Source organism: Melospiza melodia, chromosome W (assembly GCF_035770615.1).
Source record: "Melospiza melodia melodia isolate bMelMel2 chromosome W, bMelMel2.pri, whole genome shotgun sequence".
Taxonomy (NCBI): domain Eukaryota; kingdom Metazoa; phylum Chordata; class Aves; order Passeriformes; family Passerellidae; genus Melospiza; species Melospiza melodia.
Window position 1 is genome coordinate 1588848 of NC_086225.1, and position 22044 is coordinate 1610891.

General features: G+C 41.9%; 1 protein-coding gene across 1 annotated transcript in view; it reads left to right on the forward strand.

Annotated features, from left to right (window-relative positions):
- Positions 1-3431: 3431 nt before the first annotated feature.
- The window catches only part of LOC134431419 (neurexin-1-like), a 112273-nt gene continuing 93660 nt past the window's right edge, over positions 3432-22044 (forward strand). The window contains exon 1 of the mRNA XM_063179433.1: positions 3432-3474. Coding sequence (XP_063035503.1) covers positions 3432-3474 — 43 coding nt within the window. The remainder of the gene's footprint in view (positions 3475-22044) is intronic.

Sequence of the window (22044 nt, forward strand, 5' to 3'; positions counted from 1 at the left end):
GATAAAGCATCATAAAATAGGAAAAATACAATCTTTGCAGCAAGACAAAATGCTTGGTGCAAAGATTGTATACATTCACCGAAAGACCAAGAACTGCTGTTTTTTAAGAAATATTCAGCGCCTGATGCAAAGTTTATAAACTTATATAGCTTTACAGCAGATTCTTGCCTTCCAGAAGCAGTTCCACAGATAATCTCTGACTTTTCATTCCTCTGTCAAATATCCTTAGCATGAAACTAATTAACAAGGCATCATTGGGATATTAGAACTATTTAAGCACTTGCAGTTGGACCTCAAAACTGTGTGCTGATCCAAGTGAGAGTGCAGAAAATACCCAAAGCTTCTCACAGTGGCTTCTTCAACAGCACAATTCGTGTAAAATCTGCAGTTTTCTACCCAACAAAGTGGCTGATGAGGCACAAACACAGCCCAAAAGGTGTTTCATTACACTCCCGGCATTATCTCTGAACAGACTTTATCAAAATCTGCTGCTTATTATATACTATTGGTGTTGTAGTGTGTTCATTAAGTTCATTTAATTCCTCCACCATTTTATGTATCTGCTCCCCCCCATTTTGTGTAAAATGGTTCTGCCCTCCTCAGTTTTCCCGCCACAGCCCTGCCAGTTCTATTGTCAATCTGTTAGGTTATATAATTCCTCCTCCCCTTTTTCCCTTATATGTATGCTTTTTCTCCTCCCTGGGCCAAGTCAATCACCCCCCACTCCGCCTAGTATTCCAGAAGCTTCTCCTCTTTGGGGGTTGTGGTTGGCTGTGGTCCCGGGACCCCTCCTATACCTGGTACCTATTGAGCTCTCCACTATGTCATTTGTGTTAAGCTCATCCCCTCTTCTCCCCCTATTGGTCTTTTGTAAACCCCTCCCGGGTCCACTCCTTCCCTTTAAAACCCCTAAGCACCCTTTGTTCTGGGTCATTAGCTGGGACATCGTGGGCTTTCCAATAAACCTGTTTAGCCCCCCCGGCAAGTGTCCAGCTCCTTCCTTCTCGTCATTTAGCAGCGATGCAGTCCGCAACCAGCACAGCCCGAGGCCTTACGACGCCGAGGGGTGCTGGCAGGTTATGCAGCGAGGTGTCAGCCTTAACCTCAGCTAGCCGGACTCTGACCTTCTCTGCTCTAGAAGGCTAGATACACGCCGCTGCAATTGGCAGGTTGCCCAAAGAGTTCACCCCTCTGCACTGGGATAACTTCAAGGAACACATTTAAAATTCAAACACTACATTTATGGGTAAGGACCAGAATATTTATCCATTCAGTACAACTCACAGAAAAGAGTTTACCTGCCTGTCGTCTAATCTCAGATGCCCCACTTCACACAACATTACACAATCCACATGTTTTTGCCTCATTTCCCCTCTTCCTCTTTGAGAAGGTAGGAAGGGCTTTCTTAGCAGTAAAGGATAGAGGAAACAGGTGGTTGGTTTTGTTTGTTCTCATTTAGATGGATCTGGAGTGCTGGTGGATTAAAGTTCTGGTATTTAGCATTTTGATATAGTTGGCATATATTTCTATTTAAAGGACTCAATTGTCCAGAGCTTATTTCTTCTTCTAGCGAGATTTCTTTCCAGATCTTCTGGGAGAATGTCTGCAGAGATAGGATTAGATTGGAAATGCTATTGCTTTCAGTGTACTTAAGACACCGACAGGGATGAGAATTTAAATGAGAGATTTCAGATGTCTGCATTATGCACTCCACAAATTCTTTCTTGCCTAAGGGAGGTAAGAACAACAACAAACCTAACTAATTTCCAAGATAATTTAAAAGCAGAGTTTGATGGCAGAATATTTGCATATGCTAGCTTCAAGACAGATGCAAAATATGCCATCAATATTTGCACCCATACATTTTAAGGTATGGTTTCTTTTTCTACAATTCTTTGTGGCTACTGTAAAAGCTTCACGAATCTTTTTCCACTAGGGTCTTGGAAAATAAGGAGGGAAAAAAAAAACCCAATCCTGATAATTTGACAGAACATTCCTTTGCAGTGGAAGGACTTAAACAATTTGCGGTTTTCCAATTTTCAGGATATACCTCTTCATCCTGTATTTAGTTTCAGACACCATGTACTGAAAAATAGCTTTTTATATGTTTCATGGCTTTATTTTGCTTTAGAATTAGGAAACATGAGGCAGTTTTGAGGCAATTTATCCTACCTCAGGACCCCCCAAATCCCCCTCAGGAGCGTGAATCCCCTCAGGGAGCGCGGAGCCCCCGCTCACCGCCCGGCTCTCCCTCAGAACCGCCACGAAACCGCTGAGTTCGCCCCGAAAGCGCCCCAAAATCCACCGGGAACCCTCGGGAGCCTTTCCCGGCTCCTTCGCAGCGCTCCCGGCTCCGTTTTTCCCAAATTTTGCCCCAAAATTCCGCCCCGGCCGCCGCCTCCCCCCACGGGATTCCCGCCGCTCCTCGCCTGGACACGCCCCCGCCCACAGCGCCGGCCAATGGGAGCGCGGGGCGGGAAAACAGCGAGCCAATGAAAACGCGGGTCGGGAAAATCGCCGGCGATAGTAGCGAGGGGCGGGAAAAGAAGAGAGGCGGGAATGATGAGATGACAGCGCTCGTAACCAATAGAATCGCGGGAGTGCGAGAGAGCGACCAATGGTAAGCAGGAGGCGGGGAAAAGCCGGCCCAGCGTCTCCCAGTTCATCCCAGTATGGCCCAGTGCCCTCCCAGTTGAACCCAGCGACTCCCAGTCCCTCCCAGTAACTGCCAGTGCCGCGTCCTGACCCCCACCCTGCGCCCCAAAGGCTCCCAGTACAAACCAGTACAGAGAGAGGAGGACTGGGATGGACTGGGAGGGGACTGGGATGGACTGGGATGGGATTTGGGGTTACTGGGATGAACTGGGCTGAACTGGGAGGGGACGAAGCCTTTAAGCCTCGGGTGGGGCCCATCGGGAGCAGCCTTAAAGCGGCAACGTGTTCTTAAAAGGGCAAAGCCTTCTTAAAAGGGCAACGTTTTCTTAAAGGGGTGACGCCTTCTTAAAAAGGCAACGATTGCTGAAAAGGGCAATGCTTTCTTAAAAAGGCAATGCTGTATAAAAAGGGCAATGCTTTCTTAAAAGGGCAACGCCGCCTTAAAAGCGCAATGAAGCCCCCGCCCATTTCTGGGATTAATTAGCGTGGCCACGCCCCCCGCCACTAAATAGCGGCACAAACGAACTCCAAAAAAACGTCCGGGAGGGGCCCCAAAATTCCTTCCTGCGGATCCCAAAAGTTTCCCAACCCCCACCCCCCACCACCACAAAAAATTCCCAAAATTCTGCCGGGACACCCCAAAAATCTGCTCGGAGCCCCCAAAACTCCCAAAATTCCCACCCGGGACCCCCAAAAATTCCCCAAAATTCCCATCCGGGACCCCCTTAAACTTCCCCAAAACTCCTCCCGGACGCCCCCTCCCCCCCTTCCCCGTGATGACGTCACCGCCGGCGTCCGCCGAGTCACCTGACCGGGAGGGTGGGGGAGGGGCTGACCACATCCTGCCCCTCCCCCACTCCCCAAAAAAACTTCCCCCAAAACCCCCAAAATTTTTTTGGGGGGGGGGGCCCCCCGTTTGCTCCTCCCATCCGCCAGGAGGCGCCACCTGCGGTCCCCACCCCCCAACTTTATTTGGTAAAAAAAACCCAAAAAAACCCCAAAATTTTCCTTTTTTTTTTTCCTTTTCCCCGCCCCCTCTGTCCCCGCCCCCTCTGTCCCCGCCCCCTCTGTCCCCGCCCCCTCTGTCCCCTCCCACTTCCCGTTTTTTTGTTGGGAATTTCCTCCCCCCCCCCCCCCGCCCCCATCCCCAATCAGCAGCGGCCGCTCCCGGAGATGCTCGTGGGGCTCCTGATTTTTTGGGGGGTCCTGGCCCCCCCGGCCGCCCCCTAGCCCCGCTTCTCGCCCGAGGTGAGAACCCTGGGACTTCCTTCAAAAAAAAAAAAAAACAAAAATCCGGAGGTTTTAGCCCAAGAACCAGCGAAAATTCGGCAATTTTAGCCAAACCCCCCCCCAAATATGGCGGTTTTACCCCCCAAAAAACGCCAAAATCTGGGTGTTTATCCCAAAATCCCGCGGTTTTACCCCAAAACTCCCAAATCCGGAGTTTTTTTGGGAAAAAAAAAAAGAAAATCCGGTGGGTTTACCCCAAGAAACCCCAAAAATCGGCGGTTCTGCGCCAAAAAAACCCCAAAATCCGGTGATTTAAACCCCCAAAAAATCCAAATCCGGCGGTTTTATCCTAAAAGTCCCGAATGCGGCGGGTCTACCCCAAAAAAAAAACCAAACTTGAGATTTTTCCCCCCAAATAAACCCCAAATCCGGCGGGTTTACCCCAAACTCCCAAATCCGGAATTTTTACCGTAAAACCCCTGAAAATCCGGCGCTTTTCCCCTAAAAAAATCCTCAAATTCCGGCGGTTTTAGCCTAAAAAACGACACAATCGGGCGGTTTTCCCCCAAGCTTTGGCGCTTTTATCCCAAAACTTCCAAATCCGGCGATTTTGCCCCAAAATCCGGAATTTTTATAAAAAAAAACCCGGAAAATCCGATGAGTTTAGGTCCCAAAAAACCCCAAACGCGGCGGTTTTAACCCAAAAATCGCTGAAAATCTGGCGGGTTTGCCCCAAAACCCCCAAAATTAACAAAGTTTTACCCTAAAAAAACCCCACAATCCGCCGGTTTTGCCCAATATAAAACAAAGATCCAGCGGGTTTACCCCAAAATCGCCCAAATTTGAGATTTTTTACCCCCCAAAAAAACCTCAAATCCGGCGGATTTATCCCAAAATCCGCAATTTTAACCCTAAAAAACCCCAATTCTGCTGAGTTTACCCCAAAAAACCCCAAATCCGGCGATTTTAACCCCAAATCACCCCAAAATCACAAAGTTTCTCCCCTAAAACCCCAAATCCGGAATTTTTACCCAAATCAAACCCCCAAAATCCCAAAGTTTTGACCCAAAAAACCCAAAATCCGCCGGTTTCACCCCAAATTTCGGCTCGGGGCCCCCAAAATTTGGGATGAAATCCTCAAATTTTGCGGTGAAATCCTCAAACTTTGGGTTAAAATCTTCAAATTTGGGAGCAGAAACCCCAAATTTTGGGTTGAAATCCCCAAATTTCTCTCCAGAACACTCAAATTTCGGCTCGGGAACCCAAATTTTGGGTCAAACCCCCAAATTTTTGGGTCAAAATGCCCAAATTTTGGAGTAGAACCCCAAATTTCCATCCGGAACCCCCAAAATTCGAATTAAAATCCCCAAATGTTGGGTCAAACCCCCAAATTTTTGGGTCGAAATCCCCAAGTTTCCATCTGGGACCCCCGAAATTCGGATTCAAATCCCCAAATTTTGGGTTTAAATCCCCAAATTTCACCTCAAACCCCCCCCCCAAATTTCCACTCCAGACCCCAAATTTTGGGTCAAAATCCCCAATTCCCCTCCCCCCCCCCCCCCGCCACGTCTCCCTCTCGCCCCTCCCCCACCCTTTTTTTTTGTTGTTGTTTTTTCGGTTTTTTTCCCCTTTTTCCGTTTTTTCCCTGCTTTTCTCCCCCCTTTTTTCCCCTTTTTTTTCGCTTTTTTCCCTTTTGCCGCTTTTTTTCCCCGCTTTTTTTCCCCCTTTTTTCTCCCCCTTTTCCCCCTTTTTCCCCCCTTTTCCCCCTTTTTTTTCGCTTTTTCCTGGTTTTTTTCTGCCTTTTTTCCTGGTTTTTTTCCCGCGTTTCCCCCCTCCTTTATCCCGCTTTTTTTTTTTCGATTTTTTTCCCTTTTTTCCGCGTTTTCCCCCCCCAAAAAATCCCCCAAAATCCCGCGCGGGTGGGGGAGGGGCGAGACGCGGCCGCCGCTTCCCCTCCCCCACCCCAAATTTTCCGTTCACATTCGCGGCTTTTTCGCTCAAATTTCGCTAAAGAATAAAAAATATTTTGGGAAAGGGGGGGAGGGGCGGCCACGCCCAAAATTCCCCCCCAAAAAATCGCGGAAAAAAAAGAAAAAAATCCCAAAAAATCCCAAGAAGTCCCAAAATGCGGGTGGGGAGGAGGGGGGACCCCAAACTGGATTTGGGAGCCCCAAAATTCCACCTGGGAACCCCAAATTTGATCCAAAAGCCCCCAAATTGCCCCTAAAAGCCCAAAATTCACCCAAACCCCAAATTTTGATCGAAAAGCCCCAAAATGGACCCAAAAGGACTCAAAATTCACCCCAAACCCCCAAAATTCCACCTGGGAACCCCAAATTTGAGCAAAAAGCCCCAAAATTGCCCCAAAATGACCCAAAATTCACCTAACCCCCCCCCCCAAAATGTCATCCAGGACCCCCAAATTTTTATTCAGGATCCCCAAAATTCCACAGAAATTGCCCCAAAAAAGCCCAAAATTGACCCCAAACCCAAACCCCAAAATTCACCCAAACCCCCCCAAAAAGGCTCCAGAAATGGTAAAAAAATCTCAAAAAAAGGTAAAAAAGCCCAGAATGATGCAAGAAAGACTCGAATAAAGGTGAAAAAAAACAAAAAAATCCTCAAAAAATCCCAAACTCTCCAAGAATCCCCAAAAACAACTTGAAAAAAAAAATCTCCAAAATTCAAGAAGCCCCAAAAATGAAAAAAAAAATACTCCAAAAAGGCTCCAAAAATTGGGAAAAAAATACTAAAAAAAAAGCCAAAAAAAAGGGTTAAAAAATGCAAAAAAAAAAAAGACCCCAAACTCCTCAAAAAAGCCCCAAAAAATTCCACAAAAAATCAGGAAAAAAGGGAAAACTCCCCAAAATTCCCAAAATCTTATAAACCCACCCAAAAAATACTCCCAAAATGGGTAAAAACCTCAAAACATGCTGAAAACAAAAAAAAAAAAATATCAAGAAATACTTTAAAAAATCCAAAAAAATATAAGAAAGTCCCCAAAAGTCCAAAAATTTCCGGAGTCACCCCAGAAATTTCCAAAACCAAAAAGAGGCATAAAACCCCAAAAAAATCGCAAAAAATCCCCAAAAAATCGGGAAAAATTCCCCAAAAATGGCAAAAAAAAAAAAAAAAAATTTGCAAAGAATAAAAAAAAAAATCAGGAAAAAAAACACAAAAAAATCCCAAAAATCCCCAAAAAAAAGTCAGGAAAAAATCCCAAAAAAATCGAGAACAATCCCTAAAAAATCCCAGAAAACTGGAAAAAAATCTTAAACAAATCGGGAAAAATCCCTAAAAAATAGTAAAAAAACAAAACAAAACAAAACAAAAAACAAAACAAACCAAACAAACAAACAAACAAAAAAAACAAAAACAAAACAAAAAACAAAAAAAAAAAAACAAACCAACCCAACAAACCAAAAAATCCCCAAAAAATTGGGAAAAATCGCAAAAAAAAAAAAAAAAAAAACCAAAAAATCGGGAAAAATCTAAAAAGGATCCCAAAAAATTGGGATAAAAAAATTCCCAAAAATGGGGAAAAATCTTTAAAAGATCCCCAAAAATTGGGAAAAATCCCAAAAAATCGGGGAAAAAAAAATTGGGAAAAATCCCAAAAAATCACCAAAGAAATCCCAAAAAGATTCGGAAAATCCCAAAAAATCCACAAAAAAAAAATGGGGAAAATCTCAAAAAATCGCAAAAAAACCCCAGAAAATCTCAAAAAAATCCTGAAAAATTGCAAAAAAATCCAAAAGAATTGGGAAAAGTCCCTAAAAGATCCCAAAAAATTGCAAGAATATCCCCAAAAAATCGGGAAAAATCCCCAAAATCCCTAAAAAATCGGGAAAAATAAAAAAAAGATGGGGAAAAATCCCCCAAAAAATTGCAATAAAATCCCAAAAAATCGGGAAAAATCCCTAAAAAATCCCAAGAGAATCCCCAAAAAATCGGGAAAATCCCTAAAAGATCCCAAAAAATTGCAAGAAAATCCCCAAAAAATCTCCAAAAAATTGGGAAAAATCCCCAAAAATCCCTAAAAAATCGGGAAAAATAAAAAAAAGATGGGGAAAAATCCCCCAAAAAATTGCAATAAAATCCCAAAAAATCGGGAAAAATCCCTAAAAAATCCCAAGAGAATCCCCAAAAAATCGGGAAAAATCCCAATAATAAAAAATAATTAAATAAAGGAGTAAATCAAGGAATAAATCAAGGAATAAATAAAGGAATACATAAATGGAATAAAGGAATGAATCAAGGACTAAATAAAGGAATAAATAAAGGGAATAAATAAAGGAATAAATAAAGGAATAGACCCATTCTGGGGAGTGAGAGAAATATCCAAGTACTGGGAATTTCCAATGACTATCAGTGATGCTTCCTGGAAAGCTCCAGAAAACCTGGTTTGGATATGTGGGAATGTGGCTTACACTGAATTACCCGGGGAGTGGAGCAGCACTTGCACTATCGGAATTATTAAACCGTCATTTTTCTTACTCCCAAAAGAGTCTGGATGGAACCAAGGGGTCCCAGTATATGATGATTTGAACAAATCTAGCTGACCAAAAAGTAACTTAATTGAAATTGGAGGAACACAGACACGGAAAAACACAGTATGGAGCCCCCAGGAAATAATTTCCACTTATGGACCAGTCACCTGGGCTCAAGATGGGTCCTGGGGACACTGGACCCCAATTTATACGGGGTTAAATCGGATTCTGAGATTACAGGCAGTACTCGAGATGGTATCGAACTGAGCCTCTCTAGCTTTAGACCACATAAATGACCAACTATCCCAGACTAGAGCTGTGGTGTATCAAATCAGACTAGCAGTAGATTATTTATTAGCTGATGATGGAAGCATATGTGGAAAATTTAACTCCTCGAGTGCTGCTTAGAAATGGATGACCGCAGTGAAGTCATTAGAAATATCTCAAAGGAAATCTGGAAGTTAGCTTATGTTGGAACACAAGAGTGGACCCCAACATTCGATACCAGCTGGTGGGACAATTTTGGTCATTAAAAGGAAACTGGTGGAAAAAACCAGCCTTTTTCATCTTATGTGAGATTGCTGGTTTGATCCTCCTACCTTGCATGCTCCCCTGTATAATCCGAGTTGTAACATCTGCTGGACAAGCAAGTGTAATGATACCAAAAGAGCTTAATAAGAAAGAAGTAAAAGTAATCATGATAATGAATGATCAAGAACATCAAGATGCCAAGCAAATTTACAACCAATATTAAAAATTGTAAGAAAATTGTACTTTCAAGAAGAAGTAATTGCTAATTGATGCAGGCTTGGGCCCAATCGAACAATTAGAGGGGGAAATTGTAGAGAATTGATTGTTAAAGGAGTTGATATAAAGCTCACTGTTAAAGGAGTTAATATAAAGTTCCAATGTTAGTCATAGATTGTTTGTTGAATGTTTAATAGTTATGTCAAGTTCCAATATTAATTAAAGGATTTATAATTACGTAAATCCCCTCACTGTCAGGTGTTACCCCCACTGCTCCTGTTACCGTTCAGAAGCACATAATCACGAGAATGATTCTATGCAGGTGCTTTTATTGAGGAGCTCTGGGTGTCAGGGGTACAAACCCAAATCTGTCTCCAACATGGGTTCGGGATGAACATGGTTTTATAGTCAATCCTTATATAACTTTCATGTTAATTATTAAACTTATATTGTCCTATTGTATACATAGATTTCATCCAAGCATGGGCTCCTCGTGACCCCCCCCCTCAAACATCTAACAGTTTCTCAGGATTCTTCTTATGATTATACAATGATTGTATTTAATTACTAAACAATCATCACATTGAACAGTTATATCATTTATCATATACTGCTTAAGTAAATGCAAATTCACATGATCTGGCAAACACAAAGCCTAACATTTTCAGAGTCTGTTTTTAACATTTTTCCAGGGCCCCACTAAGTCCAGCTTCTTTCTAATTCCCTGAATGTTATGATTTTAAAACCTTTTACTATCACTCCCACTCTCATCTAAGATGGCGAACCACCCGACACCATAAAGAAGAGGATTATGTCATAATAACCAAATATGAAAATGCCATGAGACCTAGCAGAAAAGAATGACCTAATGAAAACCCCTAGAACAACAAGCCACCATGCAAATGAAGAATTAAAATAACACCCCTAACCAGAGAAAACATAAGACAACATCAGGACCATGGTCAGAGCTTTTTGCCTTTGTCACCCTAACCAGAGCAGGCCAAGAGCAGCACAGGGACCATGGACCTGAAACCAACAGTGTCTACTCAGAGACTCTTGAAAGGAGAGAAAACCCAGCCAAGCCAGGCCTTGCTCAGCATTGCAGTTCCCTGCTCAGAGCCTTGGGCTCCCTGCAATCCTGCCCTCAAGGATCTGCTCTCACCAGGCCCTGGGCAGCCTTTGGCACTCCCTGCCCTCACTGGGGCCCAGCCATGCTCCAAGGCACTTGGAGTTTTGCTGCTGACTCCTTGAGCAGCTTCTCCATCCTTCTCTGTGTGCCTGAGGCTCCTGAAGCCAGCCCCAAATCCAGCGTGGGGCTGATTAAAATACAAAAAGGCCTCAGGAGCTCTTTGTCTCCCTTCCACTGTCTTTGAGACTCCAGGGCTTGTGCAGTGCTTGGAGTCAGTTTGGAGTTGTCTTCAGGAGGGAGATTTCAAAGCGCACCTCATGGTTTTTAGTTTTTTAATCATGAGTATTGTTTTTTATTTTTCAGTTCAGAGAAAAGGTAACTGAAGCTTTCCCCAAGTGATCTTGATGCTGAATGTCTCCTTAGGAGGTCTAGGCAGGGAGAAGAATGAGCCCCTTGCAGGCTGACTCTCTTTGGACAACCTGCTCCTCACCCTCAGCCTCACCACGTCTGACATTGTCCACCTGGGACTGACATCCCAAAACATTAACAAAAATTCTGCATTTTACTTGAAAATTAGACTATAATAATTACTAAAATTATAGTAATATTTATTTTATTTATAATATTATTATTCAATATTTTTATTACCCAATTTCTAAAGTAATATGAAAAATCAATGCATTTTTAGCAACCTATTGGAATATGGCTCCCAATATTACCAGTTAGATTGTGCCTGGGCCAGTCTGACCCTCGCTGCCGGGCCAAAGGCAGCAACCGCGGTGTATCACCCCAGAGATACCTTGGCTTGCTGGTGGTTGCAGCTGGGCACTGAACAAGTCCAGGCTTGTTAGGAACCCCGTTTACCTCAGGAGGAAGATTTCAGGCGATGGTGAAGAGAAAAAGGATGGATTCTGCTGGAGGGTTTAATGTCCAGAGGTTTATTCCATGGTTACAGAGGTCTGAACATGAGCAACTTCTCCAACAGAACTCGGCCGCATGGTCTGATTCACCTTTTTAAGCTCAGAGACAGGGGGAGGGGAGGTACAGGTGAGCCACCAACCAGGTGAGAGGGGCAGGGTCTCAGGGGAAGATGACACCCAGACAGGCCAATGACCCCTGGGCATAGGGGCATCCTTTGAACTTGACCAACCACACGATGCCTTGCTGGAATGTTAAGCCTGATTGACAGCCCAGCAGGGGGTGAGGGGGAAGGGGAAGAGAGGTATTGGCACACCTGGGGAAGGAAGTTTACAACACACTGCAACAGCAACCAAAAAAATTATTCCTCATTCGTTCTAAGTAACAAAATTCCCTTCATTAATTGACAACTATCAGCTATTGATTTCTCCTTCTTTATTCAAATAATTTAGCACTCTTGTCATCTTTTGTCTTATTTTCTCACACAGGGTCAAAGGGGCCACTTCGAGATCCCTGGAGACATTTCTGGGGCACATTTGGGGCAGTTTTGGGTCTGGGGAGGGAATTCAGAGAGAACTTGAGGGTCTGGAGGACACTTGGGGGAGCCGGGTGGGCACTTGGAGGGGCACTCAGGGATTCTGAGGGAAAGTTCGGGGTCCGGGGCAGCACTTGGGGGTCCAGGGGGGCCCTTGGAGGTCAGGGATGGGAATTCGGGGCCCTTCAGGGTCCAGGCGGGCCCTTGGGGGCTCTCTGGGGTGCGGGGGGTGACAGGAGTTGTAGGCACGGGTATCATATGGTTTAACAGGGCCGCGGAGCATAACGGGAGTGAGGCGCAGCTGCAATGGCTCTCGGTGGGGCGCAGGGCAGGACGGGAGATGAAGTCCCAGCTGGAACAGTGCTGGACATGGGGTATTTTTGGGGTTTATTGTAGGCATTTCTGGGGTATCTTTTTGTATTTTTGGGGGGTTTTTTTGAGGTTTTTGATGCATTTTTTGTGGTCGATAGGGATAGGCGCTGCGGAAGATTACGCGATGTCACGGAAAGGCAGGACCCCCTGTTCCCCTAAGATAAGAGATTACCCTAGGAGTGTGGCCCCACTAACAGTAGTGCCAGTATCTTTCCATTCCTTACCCAGTACTTTTCCATTCCTTACTAACCATAGATAATAAGGACAGACCCCTTTTGACGTAGAGAACCCCTTAGACTATAAAACCCCACGAGAAGAAGTAATAAAGGCCTTTTGACCGTCCACCACATTGGTGTCTGTGTGTGTCATTGGCCCGAGCGACCCTGGAGAGTTTGGGTCGCCGTGCTGATCCTCAGAACCAGGTCGCCTGCCTTGCTCCAGAAGGCAACAATTTTTTGGATATTTTTGGGGTCGTTTTGAGTTATTTTTTGAGTGTGTTTGGGTTATTTTTGGGGTGGTTTTTGGGGCTGTTTTGGGGCATTTTGGGGGTATTGGGATATTTTGGGGCATATTTGAGCTTGGTTTTGGGGTGTTTATGGGGTATTTTTTGGGTATTATGGGGGTGATTTTTGAGTGATTTTGGGGTATTTTGGAGGTGGTTTGAGGCTATTTTTTGGGTATTTTGGGGGTGTTTTTGAGGAAAATTTTGACGTATTTTTTAAGTGTTTCTGGGGGTATTTTGGGATAATTTGGGTGTGGGGTTTTGAGGTGTTTTTGGGGTGATTAGGGGATATTTTTGGGGTGTTTGGGGGGAACTTCGGGAGTATTTTGGGGAGGGTTTTAGGGTGTTTTTTGGATTTTTTTTCTCAATGTTTTTGGGGTGATTTTGGGTAATTATTTGAGTGCATTGGGATGTTTTGGGCTATTTGTGGGGCATTTTGGAGGTGTTTTGGGGGAAATTTGGGGTATTTTTGGGTGATTTTGCGGTATTTGTGGGGCACTGTTGGGGGTGGTTTTAGGGGTATTTTTAGGGGTATTTTGGAGGAATTTTGGGGGTATTTTTAGTAATTTTGTGGTTGTTTTGGGGATATTCAGGGGTTATTTGTGGTTGGTTTTGGGGTATTTGTGGGGCATTTTTGGGGCTCTTTTTAGGGTTGGTTTTGGGGTGGTTTTGGGTATTTTTGGGGTGTTTTTGGAGGATTTTTGGAGTATTTTTTAGTATTTTTGGGGTGGTTTTTTGGGATATTCGGGGATATTTTGGGGGATATTTTGGGTTGATTTGGGGGCTGTTTTGGGCTGTTTCTGGAGTATCATTTGTATTTTTGGGGTGTTTTCAGTATTTTAGGGTCCTTTGGGGAATTGTGGGGCCTTTTGGGGGATATTTGGGGTTGGTTTTGAGGTGGTTTTTTGGAGTGTAATTGGGGCATTTTGGGGCTTTTTTTGGGGGCTGTTTTGAGGGTATTTTGGGAGTTTTTTGGAGTGGTTTTTGGGGATATTATGGGGTATTTTGGGGCTTATTTGGGGTTGGTTTTGGGGTGGTTTGGGGGAATTTTTGGGGCATTTTTGGGGTGCACTTAGGGTAGTGTGGGGGTACTTTATTGGTATTTGGGGGGTATTTGGGGTTGGTTTTGGGGTCATTTGAGGTATTTTTGGGTATGTTTTTGGGGTGGTTTGGGGGCTATTTTTGGAGTGTGTTTAGGCTATTTTTGGGTGGGTTTTTGGCGCTGGTTTTGGGGTATTTTGGGGGGTATTTGGGGTTGGTTTGGGGGTGTTTTGGGGTATTTTTGGGGCATTTTTTGGTGTGTGTTTGGGCTGGTTTTGAGGTATTTTTTAGTATTTTGGGGGTGGTTTTTTGGGGTATTTTGGGGCTTTTTTTGGGGGTATTTTGGGGTTTATCTGGGATTGGGTTTGGGTGCATTTTGGGGTGGGTTTTTTTGGGTATTTTTGAAGTGGTTTTGGGGCATTTTGAGAATATTTTTGGGTTTATCTGGGATTGGTTTTGGGGCATTTTTGGGGTGGTTTTGGGGTGTTTTTTGAGATATTCTTGGGTATTTTCTGGGGTATATGGGATTGGTTTTGGGGTGTTTTTTAAGGGTATTTGAGGGTGTTTTGGAGGAATTTTTGGGGCTTTTTTGGGGTAATTTGGGGTTTATCTGGGATCAGTTCTGGGTGTTTTTGGTGTTTTTTGGGGGTGGTTTTGGGGCAATTTTTGGGGTACTTGGGGGCAATTTTTGGCCGGTTTTGGGATATTTTGGGCTAATTTGGGTGTGTTTATTTGGGGTATTTTTGGGGTTTATTTTGGGCATTTCTGGGGTATTTTTTGTATTTTTGGGGTTGTTTGGGGGGGATTTTTGGAGGTTTTTTGATGCATTTTTTGGGTATTTTTGGGGTGGTTTTGAGTTATTTTTTGAGTGTGTTTGGGTTATTTTTGGGGTGGTGTTGGGGGCTGTTTTGGGGCATTTTTGGGGTGTTTTCTGGGATATTCTGGGGGATTTTGAGGGGTATTTGGGATTGGGGTTTGGGTATTTTTCACTGTTCTGGGGCATTTTTGGGGTGGTTTGGGGATATTTTTGAGGGTTTTTTTTTTTGTATTTTTGGAGGGAATTTTTGGCATATTTTTTTGTATTTTTGGGGTGTTTTGGGGGATATTTTTGAGGTATTTTTAGGTGTTTTTGGGGGTATTTTGGGATAATTTGGGTGTGGGTTTTTGGGGTATTTTGGGGGTGTTTTTGGGGGACATTTTTTGAGGTATTTTTGGGTGTTTTTGGGGGTATTTTGGGGTTTTTCTGGGATTAGTTTTGGGTGGGTTTTGGGGTATTTTTGGGGTAGTTTTAGGGGTGTTCTCAGGGAGGTTTGGGGGTACTTCCAGGGTATTTTGGGGTAATTTTGGGGTGGTTTTGGGGTATTTTTGGGATATCTGTGGGGCATTTTCAGGGGTGTTTTTGGGGTGGTTTCAGGCTGTTTCTGGGGTATTTTTTGGGTTTTTTTTGTGTTTTTGTGGTGTTTTTTGGGGAATTTGGGGTTATTTTTGAGGTGTTTTTAGGGTGTTTTGAGTTTCTTTTTGGGGTGCTTTGGGGAATTTTGGGGTATTTTTGGGGTGCTTTGGGGCTGTTTTTGGGGAGGTGTTTGGGGCAGCTTTTGGGGTTCTTTGGGGTATTTGGGGTGGAGTTTTGGGGATATTCTAGGGTATTTGGAGGTATTTTTGGGGAAATTTTTGGGGTGGTTTTGGGGGAATTTTTGGGGGCGTTTTTGGGGTGGTTTCAAGGTTTTTTGGAGGTATTTTTTTTGGTATTTTTAGGATGGATTAGGGGATGTTTTGGGGTGTTTTTTTGGGATATTCTGGGGTATTTTGGGGGTATTTTTGAGAGGGTTTTGGATGTTTTGGGAGGTATTTTTGGGGTGGTTTTGGGGAGATTTGTGGGGGTATTTTTGGGGCATTTTTTGAGGTTTTTTCCAATATTTTTGGGGTGGTTTTGGGGATAATTTTGGGAGTAGTGTGGAGTGTTTTGGGGGTATTTTTGGAATGATTTGGGGCTATTTTTGGAGTGGTTTTGGGGTATTTTGGGGTGTTTTTGGGGCTGTTTTTCGGGTATTTTGAGGGAATTTTTGGAGTGTTTTTTGGGATATCCTGGGGTATTTTGGGGGGTCTTTTTGGGGTGGTTTGGGGCATTTTCAGGGGTGTTTTTGGTCTGTATTTTGGGGATTTATTTGGTACTTTTGGGGTGGTTTAAGGGTTGGTTTTGGGGCATTTTTGGGGGGAATTTTTGAAGTATTTTTAGGGTGGCTTTGGGAATTTTTGGGGTACTTTGGGGAGCATTTTTGAGGTGTTTTGGGGTGGTTTTTGGGGCTGTTTTTGGAGTATTTTTGGGGATATTTTTAGGGTGGTTTGGGGGTATTTTAGGAATGGTTCAGGGGGTATTTTTGGGGTGTTTTTTGGGATATTCTGGGGTATTTTGGGGGATATTTGGAGTTGGTTTTGGGGTGATTTTTGTGGGACTTTTGGGGTACTTTTGGGTGATTTTTGGGGTTGGTTTTGGGGGTATTTATAGGGTTGGTTTTGGGGTATTTTGGGGGGAAATTTGGGTGATTTTGGGGTATTTGGGGCACTTTTGGGGGTGGTTTTGGGGAATTTTAGGGAATTTTTGCAGTTGGTTTTGGGGTGCTTTTGGGTGAATTTTAGGGATGGTTTTGGGGGTATTTTTAGGGTGTATTTTGGGGTATTTTTTAGTATTTTTTTGGGATATTCTGGGGTATTTGAGGTTGGGTATTTGGGGTATTTTGGGGTATTTTTAGGGTTGGTTGTGGGCATTTTTGGAGTGGTTTTGGGGGAGTTTTGGGATTTTTTGGGTAATTTTGGGGTGGTTTTTGGGATATTCTGGGGTATTTTGGGGGGTATTTGGGGTTGGTTTTGAGGTGATTTTGGGGTATTTGTGGGGCACTTTTGGGGGTGGTTTTGGGGAATTTTAGGGAATTTTTGGGGTTGGTTTTGGGGTGGTTTTTGATATTTTTGGATGTTTTTGGGGTATTTTTAGGGTTGCTTTGGGGTGTTTTTTTGGGTATTTTTGGGGGCAATTTTGGGGTATTTTGGGGGGTATTTGGGGTTTGTTTTGTGCTGGTTTTGGGGTATTTTCGGGGTATTTTGGGGATTTTTGGGGTGTTTTCAGAAGTGGTTTTGGGGTGTTTTGGGGGTACTTTTTGTGTATTTTAGGGTGATTTTGGGGTGTTTATAATTTTATTTACAATTTATTTTTTTTTTATTTACAATTAAATGAAAAACTCTATTGGTCGGGCTCTTCCAGACAAGTGTTTTAAATGTCAAAAATCAGTTATTTGCTTCAGATTCAAGAGTTATTTGATTTAGTATCTCAGTGTTTGCAGGGGGCATGGGGGACACAGATGATAATGTGAAAAAATGAAGCAATGTTCAAGTCCTGGAAGGTGCTGAGAACTTCCCCTAAAAGCCAGAGGAATGGATGGCACTTAGAAGAATACATTTTAAATTGAATAAAATCTAAAATAAATTGTAAAATTCCAAACCTAAACAAAACCTTCAAAAGCCAATGTTTTATGACATTTTGGAAATCATTATTTTGTTCTCTGTTAAGTTACATATTGTAACACAGGTAATATTAGCAGGACCTTATGTATTGTAGCATGTAATGACTTATAATAATCTTAGTAGTCATGAATTGAGTAAATAAAGGAGAAATCTAGTTTAAATAGTGGGGTTTTTTTAGCTATTGGGTCACAAACTCAATTGTGCTCCTTGTTTACACAGTGCAAGCATAAAATTCACCATTATTGTTGCATACATATTTTTTTTCTTCCAAGAATGGCAGGACTTTAGCTTTTTGGCCTAGCTTTCAGTATTTCTATTGATTTGAAAATGAGGAAAAATAATTTTGCAATTAAATTTTCATGAATTGGTGAGGGGACTGATTCAAATTACAAGCCAAGTAAAGATGGTTTTTGACATTAGCAGCTCAGACATAAGCTAAGAATTTATTTTTATAACATTTCTAGCTTGAAAATAGGTTTTCCCATCTGTGTGTTTTGTAGTTTTTATAATGGTGCTCTGTGTATCTTGAAACATACAGTACAGTAGTGCTTCAATTTGCTTTTATTCATGAATGCTTTGTTACCTGGTAAGGATTCCAGCAAAGAGCTGGTAGAAGACTTGAGTATGTGAAAGTAAATAAAGTAATTAGCTTTGAAAGAGCATAATAAAAACATTATTGATTAGGCATTATTGAGGTCATAGCAGTCAACAGATGAAAATTATATACTGGGAATAAAATGTTCACTTTTAAAGAAGCTTGCACATGGTTTTGCTTGGTTCACACTGCTGTACACCTGTCTCTTCTACTTGGGAATAGTCAGCAAAGTCCCTCCTGAGGGCAGGAGTGCCAATGCAAGGACCTCCAGAGTGTTGTCTCAAGTAAAAGTGTGTGATTATCTATATATATATATGCATGTGTGCGTACATATATATATATATATAGACACCTTTTTGTAATAACTTCCTACATGAAGATGCAGGGGTTTGTTGAATGTCTCTGAGCTTATAGAATGTAGCAACAAAATGGGGAAAAGGACATTTGGGAGAAAGCTGTGACATTCCTTGTCACCTGGTCATGCTTTTCCTGCCTGTTCCTACTTCTCCAAATAAGAAACACTTTGTCAAGCCCCTGCAGAAATGTGGGATTAACGTGGTCTGCCTGTCAAGGTGGCTTGCAAGTGCAACACAGCCCCTGTTTTGATTACTCATGTCAAAGTAAGTGATTGCCAGAATGCTAGGAAATAGGTAATTGGGGAGTCATGCCTGTATGCCAGGTTTTCTTGAAAAGCAGATTTGGGAATTCCTCACCCTTGTGAAAATAAATCCTGCACTAAAGTTTTTCAAACCTTGAAATACGTGAAGCTCAGCAGTTTTGATTTTTAGGGTATGTAAGGGACATATTTAGCTACGTGGAAGGATAACACTGAAAAGTCCTGGGGGGTTTTTGGTAGTTGATTATGGTTAAACAATAAACAACACACAACCTCCCCCAATACCGACACAGGAAACATCCCATCTAATTTATAGCAGCTGATGAAAGTGTTAGGAAATTCATGCAGGCCTTTCCCTTTATTTGAATAAAGCCATAAAGGACTCCTCTGTCCCCTTCTTGGACATAAACCTCTTGTGAAAAATGCATGTGTTTTATGGTTGGCTTTTCACAAATATTAAAATGAATATTATATGTGTTGTGTTAGAAAGTAATACTGTATTAATTCTCTTAAGTAGTGTGCTAAATATAGTTTTACGTTATAAAAAAATGTTAAAATAGAAACTATTCTATGTAGGATAGTTTTTTTTAAAGAAAGGACTCGCAGCAAGATAGCAGCCACAGGACACCTGAATCGATCAGAGAAAAAGAATTTTTTGCCCTCTTATCAGAGGAAATGAGCTTCTTCCCACCTCAAAGGCGCTGTTAGGATTCAGAGGAAGAAGTTGACGATGACCAGACAGAATCCTGTGTTTGAATGGAATTTATGCATCATGGATGAAGTGTATGAATATGCAACAGGCTGTTGCTTTTAAGGGTTAATCCTCTGTTAACATATGTCCTTTCTCAGGCTCGTGCTGCCCAGAAAGAGGTACCCACACTGTCCATAACTCTTTGTCTCTATTGTCTCATATTGTCCTAATTCAAATTATCCAAATTACTATTACTCTAATTGTATTACTATTTTTACAACCATTTTATTGCTATTAAACTTTTAAAATTTTAAAAACAAGTGATTGGTGTTTTTCACACTCTGGTGTTTGTGAATTAATTTTCTGAACAACAGTGATCTGTGCATTAAACCTAACCACCCCACCAGCAGCTGAAGGATAAGCTTAAGCTAGTCCCGAGCTTGATGGTTGTGCTGCAGTGCCATGTGGTTGCTAGCAGCAGTATTTAGGCAATAAGTGCTTGGCTGGACCTGAGCCAGAATGTGCTTAGCCTTTTGGAGAATGGGATTCTAAGTTACTACTGTATGACAAGGGTTTGTGGGGAGAATTGAGAGTTCACTTAGCCATGTGTGTCTCTCTCAGGGAACCTCCTTGGGAGCTGAGGAGCTGAGAATGAAAAGGATAAAAGATAAAGAAGGCTAAGAAATTCACCCACACGTTGTCACTGCTGTGTTTCACCAGCTCTTCCATGAAATATGCATGGAGGCATAATGGATCTGATGCCAAACATGATGCGATTTTTATGACAGGCCTGATGAAATACTTTCATGTCTTATTATGTAACCTGAAGTCTACCATTTGTGTGGTTATTCAGAGACATTCAAGATAACAACATGAATGAGGATATGAACTCTTGTAGAAAATCAGAATATTACCAGCAAATGTGTGCCTAGCTGAGAGATAATGTGTCGAGTAAAGCTCTGAGCTAGAGTTTCCATGGATTTGCAATTATGGCTTGTTGTATAATGAAATCTTTAATATTTAGGAGTTATAGGAAAATGGTCTGCAGGAATCCATACAGCTAATTTTCTAACATCAAGATTCATGAAAATAATGAAATAGAATAAACCTTCAAAACTACAATCTGAAAATTTAGCTAGGAAGAACATTTTATTGTGTCTGACTGAGAGACTGAGGTCAAAATCTGCAACAATAAATAATGACAAGTATTTTTTCCCCTAATGATGGCAATGTATTTTTCCTATTTCATATGCACAGTAAACTGCACATAGCTTTGCAAAAATTATAAGCAAGCCAAGCATACAAAGTACATGAAATATTTTATTTCCTTAGAAAAGTAAAACTGCAGCATCATTCCAGGACATGGGTTCAGTTGTAAAACTGTATTTTTAAAAATGCTATTCTTCTGAGAAACCAAATATTCGTAACTTTGTCCAGCTTGTATAAACAAGTATTAAATCCTACTTAATTTTTGAAACTTACTACTGATTTTTTGCACAGGTGAAGTGAGGATCATAAGAATGTCATGTTGCTGCTGGAAAGGTTTTTATCTAATTCTTTTTTCTTTTGCTGATTGAAAGGCAGGCCATCTGCCACAAAGCATTCTGCATTTGTCTTTAGCGTGCCACCTGCAACCTTAAGTGAGACTTTTTTCAGTGAGATTCCGTCTGTCCCATCTTCTCACATACTGGATTTTGTTTGAGGAAATAGTTTTGGGGGTTTTTTTTATGATGCTGACTTTTGCAGAGGAATCTTTAGCTGCTCAAAATGGGTGCAATTCCATATTGGCAGTTTATATTCAAAATGGGTTGTGGACTTTTTTATCAGAGAAGGTGTCTTGATCAGCTCTGCTGGAGATATAACGATGAAAAGAGACATTAAATAAGTGTCTCAAAATTAAATAATCCTGACTAGTGCTGGATTTTACACTCATGGCTGTGATTTAGCAGAAGATATGTAGATTGAAAGTATATTTCTGCAGGCAGGGAGATTTTCAATTGAATTTTCCTTATTTTGGTGCTTGAAATGCAAGTACAGCTCCCACTTCTAAACCCCATGTTCTGATTTGTTTGTTTTGGATATGAGAAATAAGTTTTTATTTTATACCACACTGTGTCACATCCCCATTGCTGATTTTACCTTCACCAGGCCTACGGCACCCAAAGGCACTTCTTTAGTGTGCTGTCAGTGAACAGTGGATATAGGCTTAAAGTAACTTCTGAATAAAGGGATTAAACTGCTCTTGCAAATCCACTACCCTTCTTTTTTTTTTTCTTTTTTTTTTTCTTTTTTTTTTTCTTTTTTTTCTTTCTTTTTTTGGAGTGCTATAGTTGTGGGGCAGAGATGAGTGTGATGGTTAGCAGGTTGTTCATTACTTACTATGATATTCTGGAATTCCCAAAATGGGAACTTTCTCAAAGGAAAGTGTGAGAAATGCCAGGATAGACTTTGCAGAAAGGAAATATTGCTTGTTTTGAAGCTGATGGAAATGGAGTGGTGGATTTTAAAAATCTGATTCCCTTATATCCATATTGTTTCCAAATTTGTTGAATTGGCAGTCCAGCTCTGGTGATATCCTTGCTGCCCTAAAATATTAACAATGGCAGGTACACCAAAATTTTGTAGTGGAAAAGCTCAATCCTGATGTAAGTGTGAGAAAGTTTTCAGGAACATTGTGAGGACATGGAATTACTGCACAGAATGAGGCAGGCACTGTGACACGGGAACAAACTGTTGGTAATGAGTGGCAGCTTAAGTAAAGCACTGAGTGGCTAGACCATAAAGGATAAAATCTCACTCTATTTTCTTATCTCTGGCTGTTATTACTTACAAATGTAATGAGGTTGGTTGCAAAATTAACTTTCTGTGGAGGCTTCATAAAATAAACCAGAACAAAGTATTGTTAGGTGAATTTTATTCAGCGTGTTAGATTGAATTAGGGTGTATCTTTTTACAGTCTGATTAGTATTTTAAACATGCCTGGGAATTAAGAAGAAAGATGTAGTTG